The sequence below is a fragment of the Micropterus salmoides genome, unplaced genomic scaffold, assembly GCF_014851395.1.
Source record: "Micropterus salmoides isolate LMB-PRFRI ecotype aquatic unplaced genomic scaffold, ASM1485139v1 Ms_hic_scaffold_13, whole genome shotgun sequence".
Taxonomy (NCBI): Eukaryota; Metazoa; Chordata; class Actinopteri; order Centrarchiformes; family Centrarchidae; genus Micropterus; species Micropterus salmoides.
Window position 1 is genome coordinate 18693664 of NW_024040374.1, and position 17291 is coordinate 18710954.

A 17291-nucleotide genomic window follows, 5' to 3' on the forward strand; every position below is an offset into this window, starting at 1 on the left:
GCTGATGTGATTTTTGTGTGGGCCTTGTGTAATCACATGTAGATTATGCAGACTGTCACTTAACTAATTCACAGATGTTGTGTGCTGCTGTCGAATGAGATAGCAGTATGTGGGTACTTTCCATTTTCTTTTTCTTTTGTTTTTTTTTTATAGTTTGGGAACATAACAATTATCATTAATTCACAAAGCCAGGTCAACATGAACTGGAACACAGACTGGGGGCCAGGCCTTATCTCCCAACATCAGTGTTGGGTCACACTAATGCTCTGGTGTCTGAATGGCAGGAAATCGCTGCAGCCAGGTTCCAAGCACTTCTGGAAAGCCTTCCCATAAGAGGGGAGGCTGTTATAGAAGAAGATTAATGTCCCCCTTTTTCGAATGAGATGTGACGATCATGTAAGTGTGTAATATTGTGCTCTTTGCCTACTTTTGGCCATATCATTTATTTCATATATTTAGTCTTTTAATAGTAGACCAGCAGTGCATTTGGCATTTGGTAGACACATACTGTATATCCAGAGTGGTTTACAGCACTGCATTTGTGATTCAGACAAACATCATCAGGCGAAGTCAACACTGATATTTGGAAGCCATTAAATCATCGCAGGGGTAAGATGACCATGAGTGCAAGAAGGAGTAAGCTATCAAAACTTCACTCTTTCTTCAGTACATATTTCTCTACATAGCAAGTAACAGTCATACTTTTTCAAACCATTTTCTCATTGGGGGTCACATCCTTTGTATTTTTTTTTACCAGGAATTTGGAGTTTTCAGTAACTTTAGATTAGATATGTTTTACAATTCTAGGTAGGCTGATTCCACTATTTTCAGATATATTCATTTTCTTTAAAAAAATTCAGTATAGAGGAGGGCATGGGCACAGTGGTGCAGTGGTTAGCGCTGTTGCTTCACAGCAAGAAGGCTGCAGGTTCAAACCCCGGTAGCCCTGGCCTTTCTGTGTGGAGTTTGCATGTTCTTGTGGGTTCTCTCCAGGTGCTACGGACTAGGTTGGTGACCCTAGATTGTCCTTAGGTGTGAGTGTGACTGGTTGTCAATGTGTGGCCCTGCGATGGATTGGCAACCTGTAGAGGTTGTACTCTGCCACTCTGCCTTTCGCCCAATTTACAGAACAGTTAAAATCTAAATATTTAATATAATATATTTCTGGGGGGGTGGGGGTGTTACACTGGAATGACTTGGATTAATGACTTCAGTATTTCCAAAAAGTCTGGCTTCAACCCTGCTGGAAGATTTAGGATCAATGGTTGTCAATGGTTGTTAAATGCACATTTCTTTTGGCAACAAAACCACTATAATAACACCCCAAACCAAAGTATTGAAGGGGTTACCACTAGCAGACTAAACAACATGCTATAGTTGGAAAGCATGAAGAAGAGGCATCAGTCCCGTAAACTTTTTAAAAGGCAGGAGTTTGGTTTTAAGTTACATGACTACCCACTGCGGGATTAGGGTTGCTCAAGGCTGAAGGACCTAAACTCCCCCACCACCCTACTCTGCTGCCAGGTCATCCACTATCTCATAATATCTTATCTTGAATGTTCATTATTCAGGAAAGAGATTAATTTACTGGAGCAGCACCACAGTTAACAAATGCACATCTCATGGATTCAGCATTCTGTGGAATAGGATTTAAAGCAGGGTAAGCACACTAAATGAATGCAGCTGTAGAGGGAACTGATGTTGATAACCGATCATTCATTGGATGTAAATGATACTTAATAGACACACAATAAACCAACTTTGGAACGGTGTCAAACATCTGGACAGATTTAGTACCATCAAATTAGGTCAGCCTTTGTGTGAGAAAGTATTCGCCGGGCTGCATCTCTCCCAGGTGTTACACCACAGCTGACCTCTGACCTTTCAATGAAGAATAAACATTTTAAATGGTATCAAAGTATTAGGATTTTACTTCATTTCCTGTGGTTTCAATTGCAAAATTATGATCATATCCTAAATACACTGTGTATACATTACCATTGATACCCAATGTGTCTGAATGTGATGGAAACATATCAACACAATTTATTATGTTTCCATTTAGGCATGCTGTGTCTGGATATATGTTATCATATTCTGTCTTTATTGATGAAAGACTTTTGGGGTAATGTTTTGGCACCAAGATATTATCTCCAAAGGCACTGTTGTATATGGGACATGAGCCAGATAATACAATTAACTACACAGACTTAGCACTGTCGAAATGTATGAACGCTTTGGAAGACAACCGGAGACAACATGTTGCAGTTACATCAGAGGTACTTGGGTGGTATTGGTGTGTGTGTGTGTGTGAGAGAGAGAGAGGGAGAGAGAGAGAAAGAGAGAGAGAGAGAGAGAGAGAGAAAGTGAGTGACATGCCTGAGCCAAGCATCATGATCAAATTGCACTTTTACTGAGCACTTGTAAAACTTGAAGTGTTGACATGTCAGAGGAGGTGTGGTAAAGTATAGAGTTGTGTGAGGGGAGGGCAGATTTCATGTGTGCACTATAAGAGGACAGAGCCCCCACAAGCTGCACAGGACAAAAGTTTTTCTCCCAGGACATTTTGGGAAATACTCAGACTCAGCAGGTAGGTTTCTCTGCATGCTTATGAAACGATCCCTTCATGTTGTTCTTGGTGCTTCTGTGATCCTGAACATGCTGTCATGTGCTTCAAATATTGAGTTTAAGATAAGATGTCAGATATAGCTGCAGAGATACACTCTGGACTGACCACAAACTCACTTGGTTCCCGTAAAACAACACTCAGAACGCTTGAGATGAAACAGCTGCACACAGCTGGAAACCTGACACAGATTTCAACATGTTTAATCAGGAGTGCAGATAGAGGGGATTGTGATGGAAAATTTTATACACAACTAACCAAAATTTAGCACAGGGGGGTGGGGGACTCTAATTCCCATGTTCTGTTTAGCTTTGCCCTTTGATTGAATGTTGTTTGGTTTGTTTCTGTGCAGCGAGCAACAAGAACAGCAGCAGCAACAGTCATGAAGTTCCAAGCTCTCTTCTTTCTTCTGCTCCTCACCTGCATGTACCTGAGTCTGGCACAGGGTAAGTGGAATGGATCAGATTTTATTCAGCAAGTTGGGATTAGATTACACATATTTAGTGCATAGTTAACAGAGCATTTTTTAGTAGCTCAGTATTGTGCAAGAAACTGATGCATTTTACATCGTAAAACTGGAACTGAGTATTTCTGTAAATGACTGTGGAGAATATGTGGAGTCCCGCTGCGGCCACAAGTAGAACTGTGTCCGCAGCTTTATTTCACAATCCACATTCCTTTTATATTGTTGCTAATTCTTCTCTTTCAAGGAGGTGAATTATTCTGCTCAAAACCATTTACCACAATGCATCATACCAAAGTGTAGTCTGTCCAGGCTTGCTATTATAGACCACTTTGATGTGGCAGTCTTGTGACAGGTTTGACAAATAGAAAGCAACACCCATTACTTTAATTAAGTGGAAAAGAAAAAGTATGCCCAATAATTTGTTTAGGAAATTACTGTTTTTATTGTATTTAATGTATTTATGTCTAAAAACCACCATTAGGGTATTTTACAAAAACAAATTTCCCCATATGACAGATGGCAAATTACAAACCTTACCTCAATTACAAGTTACTACAGAGCTTTAGTCAGGTTTTAGAAATACTAAGAACATGAGTCTCAGTCCCCAACCCAGTAGATTTAGACAAAACATCAAAAATAAAGTCACGAAAATTGTTTGGATACTTCATAATGTATTCATTCAGTTAATAGTCTGAATGCAGTCTTGATATTAATATGAACTTATCTTGACCAGAGACAACCACAAACAGTAATGCCAATGCAGGCAGTGACAGCGTAGATGAGCTGCAGCCAACTGAGCCATAATCAGTTGTGAGAAAGACAACTGGTGTGTATCTGTGAGTGTGTGTGTGTGTGTGTGAGAGAGAGAGTGTTAGCAAGATAGAGAGTAATAGAGAGCTAAATAAATTATCCCCGTCACTTTTGTTATTAGTTAATGCTGAACACTCAATCTCTGTTCCCAAAATGAATCTCTTGTACTTGTAAATAGGGAAGTTGGGATTTTTCTGGACGATGTTGCTTTAGCCCTGCAGCTTTTTCAGATCTGAGAAACGTGGTTGAATTAATAGTGATTTGTGAGACCCGTGATTTAGGATTGTCTCTCCCTCACCTTCAGTACCTTGATCTCTCCCTCCAGGCTCCTATGGCAACTGCTGCCTCGGCCATGTTCGTTGGATGAAATCAGGACCAAAGAAAAGCGTTGAAAGTTACAGGATGCAGGAAACAGATGGTGATTGCAACATGAGAGCCGTTGTGTGAGTAGCAACTATTGTGTCCTTCACTTTTGGCCCTTAACAAGCATTTTGTTTTCCTGCATTTTCAAAAGTTCCCACTGTAAGCAATTGGCAAAGACTAATGGAAATACAAACAACCTGTTTAAGGAAGCTATTGATCCAAGCTCAGAGCAGCACTTTCAACTGTGCGCACTGTTGTCTTTGATTACTTTTAAATTTTGTTCAGTAAATTTGATACCATTAAATAATAATACTGATATGTTTAGGTTTCTGATGAAGATGAGGCCTCAACATAAAAAACAGCGGACTATCTGCGCTAATCCAAATGAAGATTGGGTCCAGGATTTGATGGTGAATGTGGATAGGAGAAACCAAAAGCAGAATTAGGTAAAATGTTACACAACGCACTTTCAATTTAATGCAGAGACAACTCATTGACTGTGTAAATTCTTCATCATAAAACTTTTGTCTCTGTAGACCACTAACAGGACAGAAGCGAGAGAAGAATGAGAGTGGAGCCGTTTTTGCCTCTCTGTCAGGCAGCATATATCACCTTTAACCAGATGGATCATGTTTCAGCAGATGTAGTATTTCCTGTTGCTGACAGAGATTGTAAATGTACACAGACTTCATATCCTCACTGTTATAGCCAGTATAGCAAACTGCATCTATATGAGCCACTGTTATGATACTCTTCACTACTCTGTGCTAAGTAGAGCCTGCTAGGAATGAGCCACAGTTTTTAATTGCATTAGCAGATTGTGTTTGTGTGCATGTGTATACGTGTTTGTGTGATGTATATGTAAAAAACACTTTGGGCGTAAGCTGGGGTTTTTTTTTTACAACAGATTGTCATATTTTTATATCATCATTATAACTGTATTTGTGTTTTTCTGTATCAAATAAAGGTGCAAGTGCAAATCAAACTCCAGTTTAATCAGAAAACGACATCTCACAGTTTAAAATCAGATCTGATCACATTCACATGGTTGATTTTTGAGAGGGGAGTTGCACTATTCCTCCATTTTCACTGGCTTTCCATAGAACTAAGCAAGCTTAGCTTTGGTCCAATAATCTTTCACTGAGTCTTAAATTGGCATCCATTTGAGCCATCCGTCAACACTTGGCTCTCGGGACCGCAAAGCTGGTTTTCATTAACTAATGATAAAACTGATGGTAAAGCATTGACTTAAAAGTAAAAAATCTGCCATCTTTTCAAAGATTCTCAGCCATCCAGTCCAACAAGGCCGGATTATAGGATAAATTCACAATTAGTACCGCTAAGTCCGTCTTACCTGTCACTTGTCAGGTGCCCACATTTACATTAAAACTGGTCTCGCTAGCTTTTACCACTCCTCCTGTCCATACTGGCTGTGAAGTGATCCCTTCGCAATGTGCTTCAAAAGAAGTGATAAGTGGGTCTTCTTTAGTATAAAAATGTATTTAAAAGTTTATAGGAAGTTATTATGAGGCTTCAGCTGAATGCATAGTGGATATCTCCCAAAGTTAGTCTTTTTAGGACGAAATTTCTTCTTTGTGTTTCATCAGACAGTGTTCTCATGCTGAGCTGCAGTGGAGGGATAGTAACCCAAAGAGGGAATTTTACACTAGAAAAACTGTGACTGTGGAAGATACTCTCTGGATTTGATTAACTCAGCCTGCTGAAGCCTAATATTGGCTTCAGTTAAACTTTTTAGTGTAATTTTTTTCCCCACAGAATAAGGACTGTGGATTTTGTCCCACATCACTTACACTGGAATTGGATCACTTCAAGTTCAAGTTTAAATTTATTAATATAGCACATTTAAAAACAACCCTAGTTGACCAAAGTGCTTTCCAAGCTCAGGGTACACAACAAATATACACTCCCCTGCCAATTTATTAGGTACACCTTGCTAGTACCAGGTTGGACCCCTTTTGCCCTCATTGGTCCATATTGACATGATAGCATCACACAGTTGCTGCAAATTTGTTGGCTGCATATCCATGATACGAATCTCCCACTCCACCACATCCCAAAGGTGCTCTGTTGGATTGAGATCTGGTGACTGTGGAGGCCATTGGAGTGCAGTGAACTCATTCTCATGTTCAAGAAACCAGTTTGAGATGATTTGAGCTTTGTGACATGGTGCATTATCCTGCTGGAAGTGGCCATCAGAAGATGGGTACACTGTGATCATAAAGGGATGGACACGGTCAGCAACAATACTCAGGAAGGCTGTCGCATTTAAACAATGCTCAGTTGGCACTAAGGGGCCCAAAGTGTGTCAAGAAAATATCCCCCAAACCATTACACCACCACCACCAGCCTGAACCGTTGATACAAGGCAGGATGAATGAATGAATGAATTTTATGTTGTTTAGGCCAAATTCTGACCCTACCATCTGAATGTCGCAGCTGAAATCGAGACTCACCAGACCAGGCAACGTTTTTCTAATCTTCTATTGTCCAATTTTGTTGAGCCTGTGTGAATTGTAGCCTCAGTTACCTGTCCTTATCTGACAGGAGTGGCACCCGGTGTGGTCTTCTGCTGCTGTAGCCCATCTGCTTTAAGGTTCAACGTGTTGTGCGTTCAGAGATGGTATTCTGCATACATTGGTTTTAATGAGTGGTTATTTGAGTTGCTGTTGTCTTTCTGTCATCTCGAACCAGTCTGCCCATTCTCCTCTGACCTCTGACATCAACAAGGCATTTTCATCCACATCCAACGAAGGTTAAAATCAAGGGCAACTGGACTTGGTTGAAGATACTGGAAGACGTTTCGTCCCTCATCCAAAGGACTTCTTCAGTTCTGACTGACTGGCAGGGAAACTCAACTATTTAACCTCAGTGGGGTCGTTGGCCCGGGTCATTGATACCGCTGGTTCGTTAGTGTTCCTTGTTGCTGTGACGACAGTCGTTACAGTCGTTAGGACTACCTGTGGCCAAGACTGAACGACCATCGTTGGTATCTTCACCTGAGGCCAATAGGTTACGTTTGTTGAGTTTCCTGGGAAGTGATGAAAGGACAGCATTGTAAGTGGGGGATAAGTGGTGGCGTAGACCCCCTCCCCTGTTCAATGACGGCTTCTCAACCCTGGTGTAGATGGCTTCCTTGTCCATCCATCTTCTCTGTCTAAAATGTGCACCTGGTGGTCCTCAAACGAGTGTCCTCTGTCCTTCAGATGTAAGTAGACTGCAGAGTCTTGACCCTAAGTCCATACTGCATACTTATTTCATCCAGCATGCATTCTATTGTCCGTGACAGTATACTGTTCCTGCAGTCAGTATACAACAAAATTAACATACTTTACCATTTTGTGCTCAGGAAGTGACATAAGACTTACACCAACACACTTTAAAATTCTGAAGCCATTGTCAATCAAAAGGTAACTTTAGTATGTTTCAACCTGGACCCTATTTTCCCATGTTTTGATGGGGCACACCGTCAAAGTATCATACTTTACTACTTGATGTACTTTGACGGTGCGCAATTTGCTGCCTTGATTTTGCTGCTGCCCATTGCAGCATGCTCGCCAATTTCAAATTAATGTTGTCCACATTAGTTGTATAGATACATAAACATGGGAAAACGAGGTCCAGGTTGGAAAATACCTAAGTTGCCCTTTAAACTTCATAAGCAGAGAGAAAATGTTTTTCCAAAGATGTAATAGTTATTGTTTATTTTCTAAGTAATTTCAGGAGCTGAAATGCCTCAGAAAACAACATAAATCACCATCTGCAATCACTTTTAATATCCTCCAGCTGTGAGCAGCTTCTCCAGTTCCTTTGTGCATTGCATAGTGGGAAAAAAGTGTTCGTCACCAGCACTTCCGAGATTGATGCAGTTTTAGGATATGAGTTGACTTTTTTGAGCGCATTTTTCCCACTTTTCCAGTATGAACACACTCATACTCTGCTTAGAATGCGTATGTAGGCTGGATTTAGGACACAGCAGCATGATTGTCAATCAGCCATTTTAGTTTGTTACCCAACACACACCGTCACAATTTGGAACTGAGATTAGGATTTCAAAATTGTGACCTCTCAAAGACTGGGCAAAACTGATTAACTTTCACTTTCACTTTAATAACCCAAAAAATAAAGAAAAAAGACAGCAGTGGGGGTATTGGAATATTCTGAACAGATGTGAATCAATTCTTTCACAACACTTTCAATTCGACATGTGCTCCACGATGTGTGGTGCCTGTAGATCAGAAGTTATTTTGTCTAACAGGCTGAAATGTGTCTCAGTTCTGTTACATTTCTCCAGATGAATTGGTGAGATAAAGGTTTGCATACTTTAGCATTGCAGTAATCAACATCAAAATTTCAGTGTCTGTCTTACAGTAGGCATGGTATGGAACAAGAAACGAGGCTGAGACAGAAAACATAAAGTGCAGGTGTGGACGGCTGAAGAGCAGAGCTACCATTGCCCTTCTTTTCACACCATTAGGTATTAACAAAACACTAATCAGTTAGCTGCACAATGGACCATCTTTTGGTTCAGAACATTAGTGTGAAAATCCTGACCCACTAAATGTGGAAAAGATGAACTGCAGCTGTTGACTGTAGCCTTGAAGCAGTTTCTCTCCTCCTCACCTCACCTCACCTCAGTTTTTATTTGACTCATTTCAAATGAAGACTTCTGCAGTTGCTGTGCTGCATGCCTGAAAACTGATGCACATTTTCAGTTTGCTGTGATAGAGTTATTAGCTTACTGAGACGTGTTAGATCTCGCTCCAGTTGTGCTCTATCTGAAGACATTTACGCTTCGATTATTTCCTGTCTCTGGAACATTACAACATAGAGTTTTGACATCTACTACTGATTGCAGAAAATATGAAATAAAGCAGCTGCATGCATTGATAAACACAAATAAAGGACCACAGTTAGCAGTTCAATTCCTGGTATCAAACAAAAATCAAGATCAAAAGCACAGTTTATCCACTCGTGCTTGTATACAAGTAGGGACCATAAACTACCATGGGTCAATCCAATCACATGAATGTACTATATAATGTAATCCTTTGTGAGACCTCTAGTAAATTTTCATAGTTTCAGTTTCTTTAAAACAGCCTCCCAGTCATTCCGTTGAAAAGGAAATTGTCTTTATAAGGCAAAGTTACTCTTTCGCAACCATCTCAACCGTGTTTTTATGAACTGAAGAGATTTGTCGTCCAGAGCTCAAGGCTGCACTTTCTCTGCCAAATACTATTACAAAAAAATGCTGACTTGCTTATGGGGTTTGATGTCTTGGCCTATCATGATAATCCCAGAGGATATATGGAAAGGTAAATAGTTTATATAAACACAAAACTGTTTGTTTTCATGCTTGAAACTTAGTTTTACTCTTTTTGATTTTAATCATGCAGGGGTTAGTGACTGGATCAAAGGATGTATTATTATGAGATGGATTTAATGTCTTTTGTGGCATTTATATGAGTTGTTAAGAGACAATAAACATTCTTAATCCATTTTAAAGTGATTCTTCTTCAATAAATAAAAATGCACATTAAAATCACAGACAGGCTTCGTTTAATGTACCCCATTGACATGCCATGTCACTCACCTTTGATCACCTCAGAGTAAATGATTTACTCTTGTTTAAAGCAACTTACTTTCCTCGATTCGTCAGTTCAGCTTATTTTAAATTTATCTTGAAATAGGAGTTTCAGACAGTTCTGTTACAATGACCACTACTGACTGCTTCCTTTATCAGTTTAAAGGATGATAATTCTTCAGGAGGAGATGATAACAGTGGTTTTCACACCAGTGATATTGAGCAAGAACTGTTTTCCTGAATAAACAGCAAGTCAAGACTCCTCCTTGGCACTAGTACAGACTTTGATAATCTCTTTTTGTGTCTGTTCCTGCCCACACAATGTTTACGCGTTCCTGTGTGAACAGGCTAGGGGTTCACTGCCTTATTGCAAAATATGATGCTTATCATAGTGCCACTAGCTAATCAGAAACACAGCAAGTGTGTGTGGACACTGGCAGACTGGCACTAAGTTGCGCGGTGACGGTAAATGGAAAAAGTAATGCCTGGCTCACAGAAACTGTTGTAGCCTTGAGGGGTTCTCACAAGTGAGTGGCAAAGTGGAAATGAACTGATTAGGTGGAGAAAGACTTCCCAGATTGGAATGAATTATGAATATTAAAGTGCGACAGACTCAAATGAACTCACAGCTTAATATTTCTTCATTTTGAGTTCACAGATACATCATATTTCATCATCAGCTCTTTCACTGAAAGTGCTTGAGATGGGTCCAAAACAATTTTCCTGCAAACTGCCTCAAGAGTCCTCAGGTTTTTATTAAACTCCAGGGCTTGTAATGGAGCAGGGAAACATTCAACACTAGAAACAGTAGAAATCTCTTTGTAAACAGTTGAAATCTTGGTTTGAGGCTTGCCTGTACCAGAAAAAGACAATCATTTTATCCCGTAATAAAATGCCTCTTGCTGGAAGGAAAGATGAGGTGATTTCAGAGGAAACAATATAAATCATTGTTTGAAAATTGTTTTATTCCAAATTAATTTGGTCTTACTCAATGGTATAATTATTAATACAGAGTGACAGGAAGTTCAGGCCAGTATCTGTCATAAATTTATAAAAATATTGCCATAAAACACTAGCATAATACTTAACACAGATATCAACCAAATTTGTTTTAAGACTGTGCAAAACTTCTGTGTACTTCAGACATTTTGACAATCATAAATATTTAATAAATATCTACATTACATGAAGGCATTTTAGGCATCAGTTTCTGTGTTTAAAAATATTTAATATGGCTGCAGACTGGCTTTCAGGTCTGTTGTTCTGGCCTCATGTGGTCCTAATTTTGCTCAAAAGTATTTCTTTCCCCATACATATTTTTTTTAGCCATAGTCTCAGGTTTCATTTTGTTGGACTAAGCATGTTCTCAGAGTCTCCCTTATAAGGATTACACATGGCCTTGGATTAGTTCAGTAGATGTATGCACTAAGAAGGATTGGAAGATGCTGATGGCCATACAGTGATTGATGAATGGTTTGCGTCAGTAAGCTTGTGGTTGGTGACATAATCAGAGAGCCATAGCTAGGTGCTCTAATCTGTAAGCTGTAAGTGATTTACAGTGTGGAGCAGAAGAACCCTCCAACCTCCATGTGTCAAGTTTTGCACAAAACAACTTGAATTCTTCTCAACATGTAACATAATGCCTTACTGGTTAAGGGAGCTTGAAGTCATTGAAGGACTGCCTGGGAGTAAATGGGCACATGTGTATGTGATCCAGTGTAGCCACCACAACTAAATTCCAGTCCAGTTATTTCTCATTACAGTACAACACACACAGCCGAAGGAGTGTGTTTGTCCACAGATGCTACAGACCACTTCTTCTTACTCCCAAAATCCTCAGGTTGAAATGCTGTGTAACCTACGGCCTCCACTGACCTCTTCTTCTGGACCTGATGGAGAAGGATCCGGTAGGTCCCCGTCAGTGGGCTCCTGCAGTCTAAGCAGGGATTGTTTTGGAAGTGGAATGTCACAATACCCAGATCTGACAGCAAATCCTTCACCTCCTGCTCCTCCACACACAGATCCTGGTTGGCCTGAGCAAAGTGGGCCGGGGTCAGAGGCAGCAAGACGTGCGGACGAGGGTACTCAATCCCCTTCAGCCAAGCACTGTTTGCAATCTGTGTGAGAGAAGAGCGATCAACAGGGACAGGCCGCAGCATGCCCTTAATGACAAGCTGGCATGGATTGGGCACATAATCAGGGATACTGTAGGCCCCCTGAAGGATGCAGCGCTTGAGCCTCCCCAGGTTGTCCCCAAAAAAGGGCATAGTGGCCGTCACCATGAAGTACAAGAGAATACCTAAAGCCCAGGTATCTGAATGGCGTCCAATGTAACCTTTATCCTTAAACAATTCAGGAGCAGCGTATGGGGGAGAGCCACAGAAATTGGTGAGGAGCTCATTAGGGCCGCTCTCTGTACTGAAGCCGAAATCTCCGACCTTGATGCAGTAGCTGGTGGTGTAGAAGATGTTTTCCGCCTTAAGGTCTCTGTGGACGATGTTGTTTTCATGCTGAAAAATACAAAATGGGGAAAGTCTCAGTAAGGGTTCTGTTTGCTACATTATATATGCTTAAAGGAAAAAAAGTGTTAACAATCCCTCTAATTGGATTAGTGACACATTCATACCAAGCATTCTATCAATTATTATTATTATTATTGGTGCATTTACTTCTACTTCACTACATTTCTGAGGGAAATGTTTATTATATTATTATTACTTTATGACTCTAAAAATATGTATGATATTACTGGATGGTAATTTAGTATATTTACTACTGTAAGTGCTGTACTTAAGTAAAAAGAGGTATTTGTACTTTACTTGAGTATTTTCTTTTCATGCCACTTTCAGCCTCTACTCCACTACATCCTAATTGGAAACATTGTACTTATCTGATAGCTTCAGTTACTAGTTACTTTAGGCAAGATTTTTACACACAAAACATATCAAGAGTTTAAAATAAATAAATAAATACATTTAAATAAGATGTTTTGATTTTAATTGGGAAATATTTTGCTTAGTTTAAGTAATGCTTAATGTAAAAACAGTTTATGGTTCCAGCTTCACAAATGTGAAGATTTGCTGCTTTTCCTTTTAGTTTTTTGAATGTATCTTTTTAATAATACACATGATAATACACATACAGACAAAACAAGCTATGTGAAGGTGTCACTTTGGGCTCTGGTCGATTGTGACAACATTTCTCACTATTTTCAAACTGTTTACAATCAATTAATGGAGAAAATTATCAACAGATTAATTCATAATGAATGGTTAATCTATCTGAGGGGTGTTCTTTATCTATCTAACTTTGACAAGCGCAATTGTGACAAAAGAATTTAAAATAAAGTATTTCTGATTCTGATTAAGACTCTGACCATGTAATCACAAGGCTTTATGGCTGGCTGAGAAACTGTTATCATCTCCCCTCATTCCTTGTCACCTCTGTACCATAAACTATGCAAAAAGGGCAAAAATGTCCATACAAAATAAAACTTGTGGCACTTGTAATGTGTGCATGTAAATATACTTTATACATGTAATTAATAATCAGCCCTTTTTTACTTTCCATACCTCAGTCATATGAATCATAGTAATATCCACGACTATGCGGCACTGATTGAGCACAGTGCTGTGCAGGGGGTGATGATTAAGACTGAGGCCGAAGCTCACCATGTGTTTAACAGCAGACATGACTTGTGCAAAGATCAGCTTGGTTTCCAGGTCGTTCAACTTCCCCCTGGTGGTGATTCGGGTGAACAGGTCTCCACCACTGCCATACTCCATCACCAGATACAGCTTCCTGCTGGTCTCAAAAACCTCGTAAAGCCGCACTATGTTGGGATGGCACAGCTTCTCCATGCAGCTGATCTCTGAGGAAGTCAGCGGCTGGTTCTTCTTATGCAGACGCAGCTTGTCCATGACTTTGATAGCTACTCGCTCTGAGACAGAAGAGGAGATGAGGCTTTAGTGAACAGGTGAGAGTGAGGACAGAGACTTACTTAAAAGATTTATACACATGAGAAAATAGGGAGATGGTTGCCATTGTTACATGCACACGAGGAGAAGGCTGAAGGAATGTTTTTTTGGCATTGAATTTAATTGAAAGATTGTTGCAGCATTATCACACACACACACACACACACACACACACACACACACACACACACACACACACACACACACACACACACACGTAATTGTCAAGAGAAAATAAATGCACTGCATGAGTCGGGACAGATTTGGGGTGTTCAGAAAGGCTCATTCAGAGGATCTACTGACCTGAACATAATTCACAACCCTGTAATATTGTTCATGTGCAATGTGTAACTGTGTAAATAACAGAAAGGTTAAAGTGCATCTGCCCAGACTGGACAGGAGGGAATGTGCTTTATTTTGGATAGAGGATTTATTTAGAGTTTACTACAAAAGAGACTACTTTAGTTTAAAGGTCCAGTGTATTTAGGATGATCTATTGACAGAAATGCAATATAATATCCATAACTATGTTTTCAGTGGTGTATAAAGACCTTACATAATGAACCGTTAAGTTGAACCGTTTTTTACCTTAGAATGAGACATTTCTATTTACATACACTGTGGGTCCCTTTACATGTTGCGCAGTCATTTTTCTACAGTAGCCCAAATGGACAAACTGCTTTAAAGAGCGTGTTTTGTTACTACATTGAATAAATACAAAGAAGAAGATGAAAAAGGTGGTAATGATTGGTGGTAATAATTGTAATAATAAAAATAAAATAAATAATATAAAAATAAATGTAATAATAGTTATCTGGTTTGTTAGAAGTAAGAAGATAAGTAAATTTGCACAAATATCATTAAGCACAACAAATCATGTCGGCCACCATAGCTTCTATTACGCGCTTGGAAAGGGAGTCGGGAGGGGTGGGGGTGGGGGGGTACAATGAGTGAGCCATTGGTTGCAATTCACAATCCTCAACACTAGATGCCACTAAAACTTACACACTGAACTTGTAAGTGATATTGAGTCATATTTACAGAGGCACTAAATGTAGGATTGTTTGTGCACATTTGTTTTACTTCTACAAAATGTATATATACATTTTTATTGTTGTGTTTTGCATGCTGCATGTTTGCTGTTGTGAGTCTTTGGGAGCTAAACATGATTTGCACAGAGTCACATGACTGTAGCTTTATGCTTTCAAAGCAAAATAGTTTGTCAAAGTTGAGCAAGGAGTCAACTGGATGCAAAAGACCAACATGAGAAATGAATGAATAAATGGGATAAAACCACAAAAATAACTCATGGCTCCTGACCTTTCGTCAAGGCATGGATGCCCAACCTGACTGTAGAGAAATTTCCCTGCCCGATATCTCCACGCAGCTCGTAGAAACCAACTCTTCGACCGAGCATCAGGTCGTTGACGACCTTCTCGTTGTGCGCCATGTCATAGACAATCCTTTCAAACGGTGACTGCTTAGTTCTCTCTGCTTCGGACAGCGGTGGGATGGCACATATGGCAGCAGCAGAAGGGGCCTTGGCTGTCTTTTCCACCTTTGGAGCCTCATCTTTGGATTTTTTGCCCACTTTCTGCTTTGGCCATAGGCGCATTTTGATGGCTGGAAAAGACATTTAAGAGCATTTTAAGAATCAAGAAATCATTTGAAAGCAGAGCAGAGATGTGGCTTTGCAGAGGCCTGAAAAAATCAGTCAGCACCAGTGTTTGAAAGAAGCATGTGGACCCTGTTCCACATAACAAAATTAGACAACAGTAATGTATCAATGTACTTTGGCGACATTGCTTTTGTTGGGGGAAATGTTAGCCGGAAACCCTCTTAAGTTTATTTGTACCATTGACTATTGAAGTCTAAAGCCGCCAAACAAACCTTTTAGGAACCTTTGGAGGAATTCATTGCGGTGGAAACGCAATGAATTTCTGAATGGACGAGTAGAGGTTACTGGCTTTAAATCTAGCATGTTGGCTTTTTTCTGCTACTGTACCTCTCGTTTCCACCGTTGTTTGCACACCAATAAATCACAATCAACAGTCAGATAGCAAACACAAGTCTGCTGCGGTATTTTATTTAGAGCTCGGAAATAGCAGCCAGAGTGCAGCGGTGTGTCTATGGATGGATTTATGCTAAATACTGTGTCCAAAGTTGTTGTTTTAAGTTTTCATCAGTCAGGAGGTTTCTACACTGAGCCGAAGTCGGTCTCCTCCTCTCCAAAACAAATGGTCCAGCTAATTACAGCAGGTAATCAAGCTCGTTAAAAATCACATTCCCCCAATGCTCAGGTTGACACAGATGTGAGTGCTGCAGTTGATCAGCAGCTCTTGTCGACTGGAAATGACCTTCCACACTGTTGCAATTTTATGTTTGCTTTTCTTTCTCTGTGCCGGGGTTCTTTTAAGAACATGATGGCTCCAATCAAATCTGATTTTCATTTGTAAATTTTGCTCATGGATCGGTGTTACTAAATAACGATGCCAGTCCATCACTTTGTAAGGCATATACGCCAGCTGGTTAATTTGCCTAATTTTCGCAGGTCTTTGGACCACGGTGGAAACTAGTGTTACTTTGGAAATATATTGGTCAACGAGCTTTTTTTCCATGACTATAACGAGACGATGACGAGACGTTACTTAAACAATGTACTTAAACACTGACTGTGACTATCTTAACATGCAATATTGTTGACGAAAAATTACGAGACTAAAATGTAATCCATAAAATAAAAACGTTACTAAAATATCTTTTTGTCAGTATAATGAGGAGACAAAATATTACAGGCCATATTTTCTCCCTCGGAATTTTCACTTGAACAGTGTTCATTCATTCATTCTGGTGCTCGAGGAAAACGTTACTGGAGGATGTGAACTATGGTGATGAACACAGCATGCTAGGGAGAAATAGGCACTTAGATATTTGGTCCCATTTCAAATACAGTGAGGCGGACAAAAAAAATGAGTGCCTAATTATGTCAGACGGCAAGCAATGTGGTTTTAAGATTTTTGCGAAAAACACAAAAAACTTGAAGCAGCATATCATGGCTAAACACTGGTGAATTGAAGTAAATGAATGTCTCCTTTGCAATAACAATGAGAACAAAGCTAACATTCAAATTTTACAAAACAATTTATCTATATGTGAGATGAGTGAAATAAAGACAAATATGAAAAATAATAAATAATAATAATAATAATAATAATAATAATAATAATAATAATCTTTATTTGTAGAGCACTTTTCAAAAACAAGTTACGAAGTGCTTTAACAAGTGTAAAGACAATACCCAAAAGACAATAATACAAAAACAATACAAGATAAAAGCATGAAAACATTGAAAAGACTAAAATACACGTTTAAGATAAATATAAAATTAGTAAAATAGAATAAAATAAAAGGGATAAAATAAAATCAAATAAGATTGGGAAAGGCTCT

General features: G+C 39.4%; 2 protein-coding genes and 1 long non-coding RNA gene across 4 annotated transcripts; 2 read left to right on the forward strand and 1 right to left on the reverse strand.

The window, feature by feature from the left end:
• Positions 1-2527: 2527 nt before the first annotated feature.
• On the forward strand, positions 2528-5250 carry ccl25b (chemokine (C-C motif) ligand 25b). Its single transcript, XM_038715956.1, has 5 exons — positions 2528-2590; positions 2979-3072; positions 4228-4345; positions 4591-4711; positions 4802-5250. Exons 2-4 carry the CDS (start codon positions 3009-3011, stop codon positions 4709-4711), a joined length of 303 nt encoding a protein of 100 aa, XP_038571884.1. The 5' UTR covers positions 2528-2590; positions 2979-3008; the 3' UTR covers positions 4802-5250.
• Positions 5251-8998: 3748 nt separating this feature from the next.
• LOC119900740 lies at positions 8999-12030 on the forward strand. The gene is made up of 3 exons (XR_005444095.1): positions 8999-9598; positions 11708-11774; positions 11889-12030. It is a non-coding gene; the product is annotated as an uncharacterized LOC119900740 (long non-coding RNA).
• On the reverse strand, positions 10812-17046 carry LOC119900739 (serine/threonine-protein kinase NIM1). 2 transcript variants are annotated; one of them, XM_038715958.1, is made up of 4 exons: positions 15850-17046; positions 15165-15467; positions 13539-13807; positions 10812-12377 (listed from the first exon to the last, which is right to left on the reverse strand). In XM_038715958.1, the coding sequence occupies exons 2-4, from the start codon at positions 15457-15459 to the stop codon at positions 11625-11627; spliced, it is 1317 nt and encodes a 438-aa protein (XP_038571886.1). In that variant the 5' UTR covers positions 15460-15467; positions 15850-17046; the 3' UTR covers positions 10812-11624. The 2 variants fall into 2 exon arrangements, with proteins under 2 accessions (XP_038571886.1, XP_038571885.1); XM_038715957.1 differs by having other exon boundaries at positions 15165-17046.
• Positions 17047-17291: the final 245 nt, after the last annotated feature.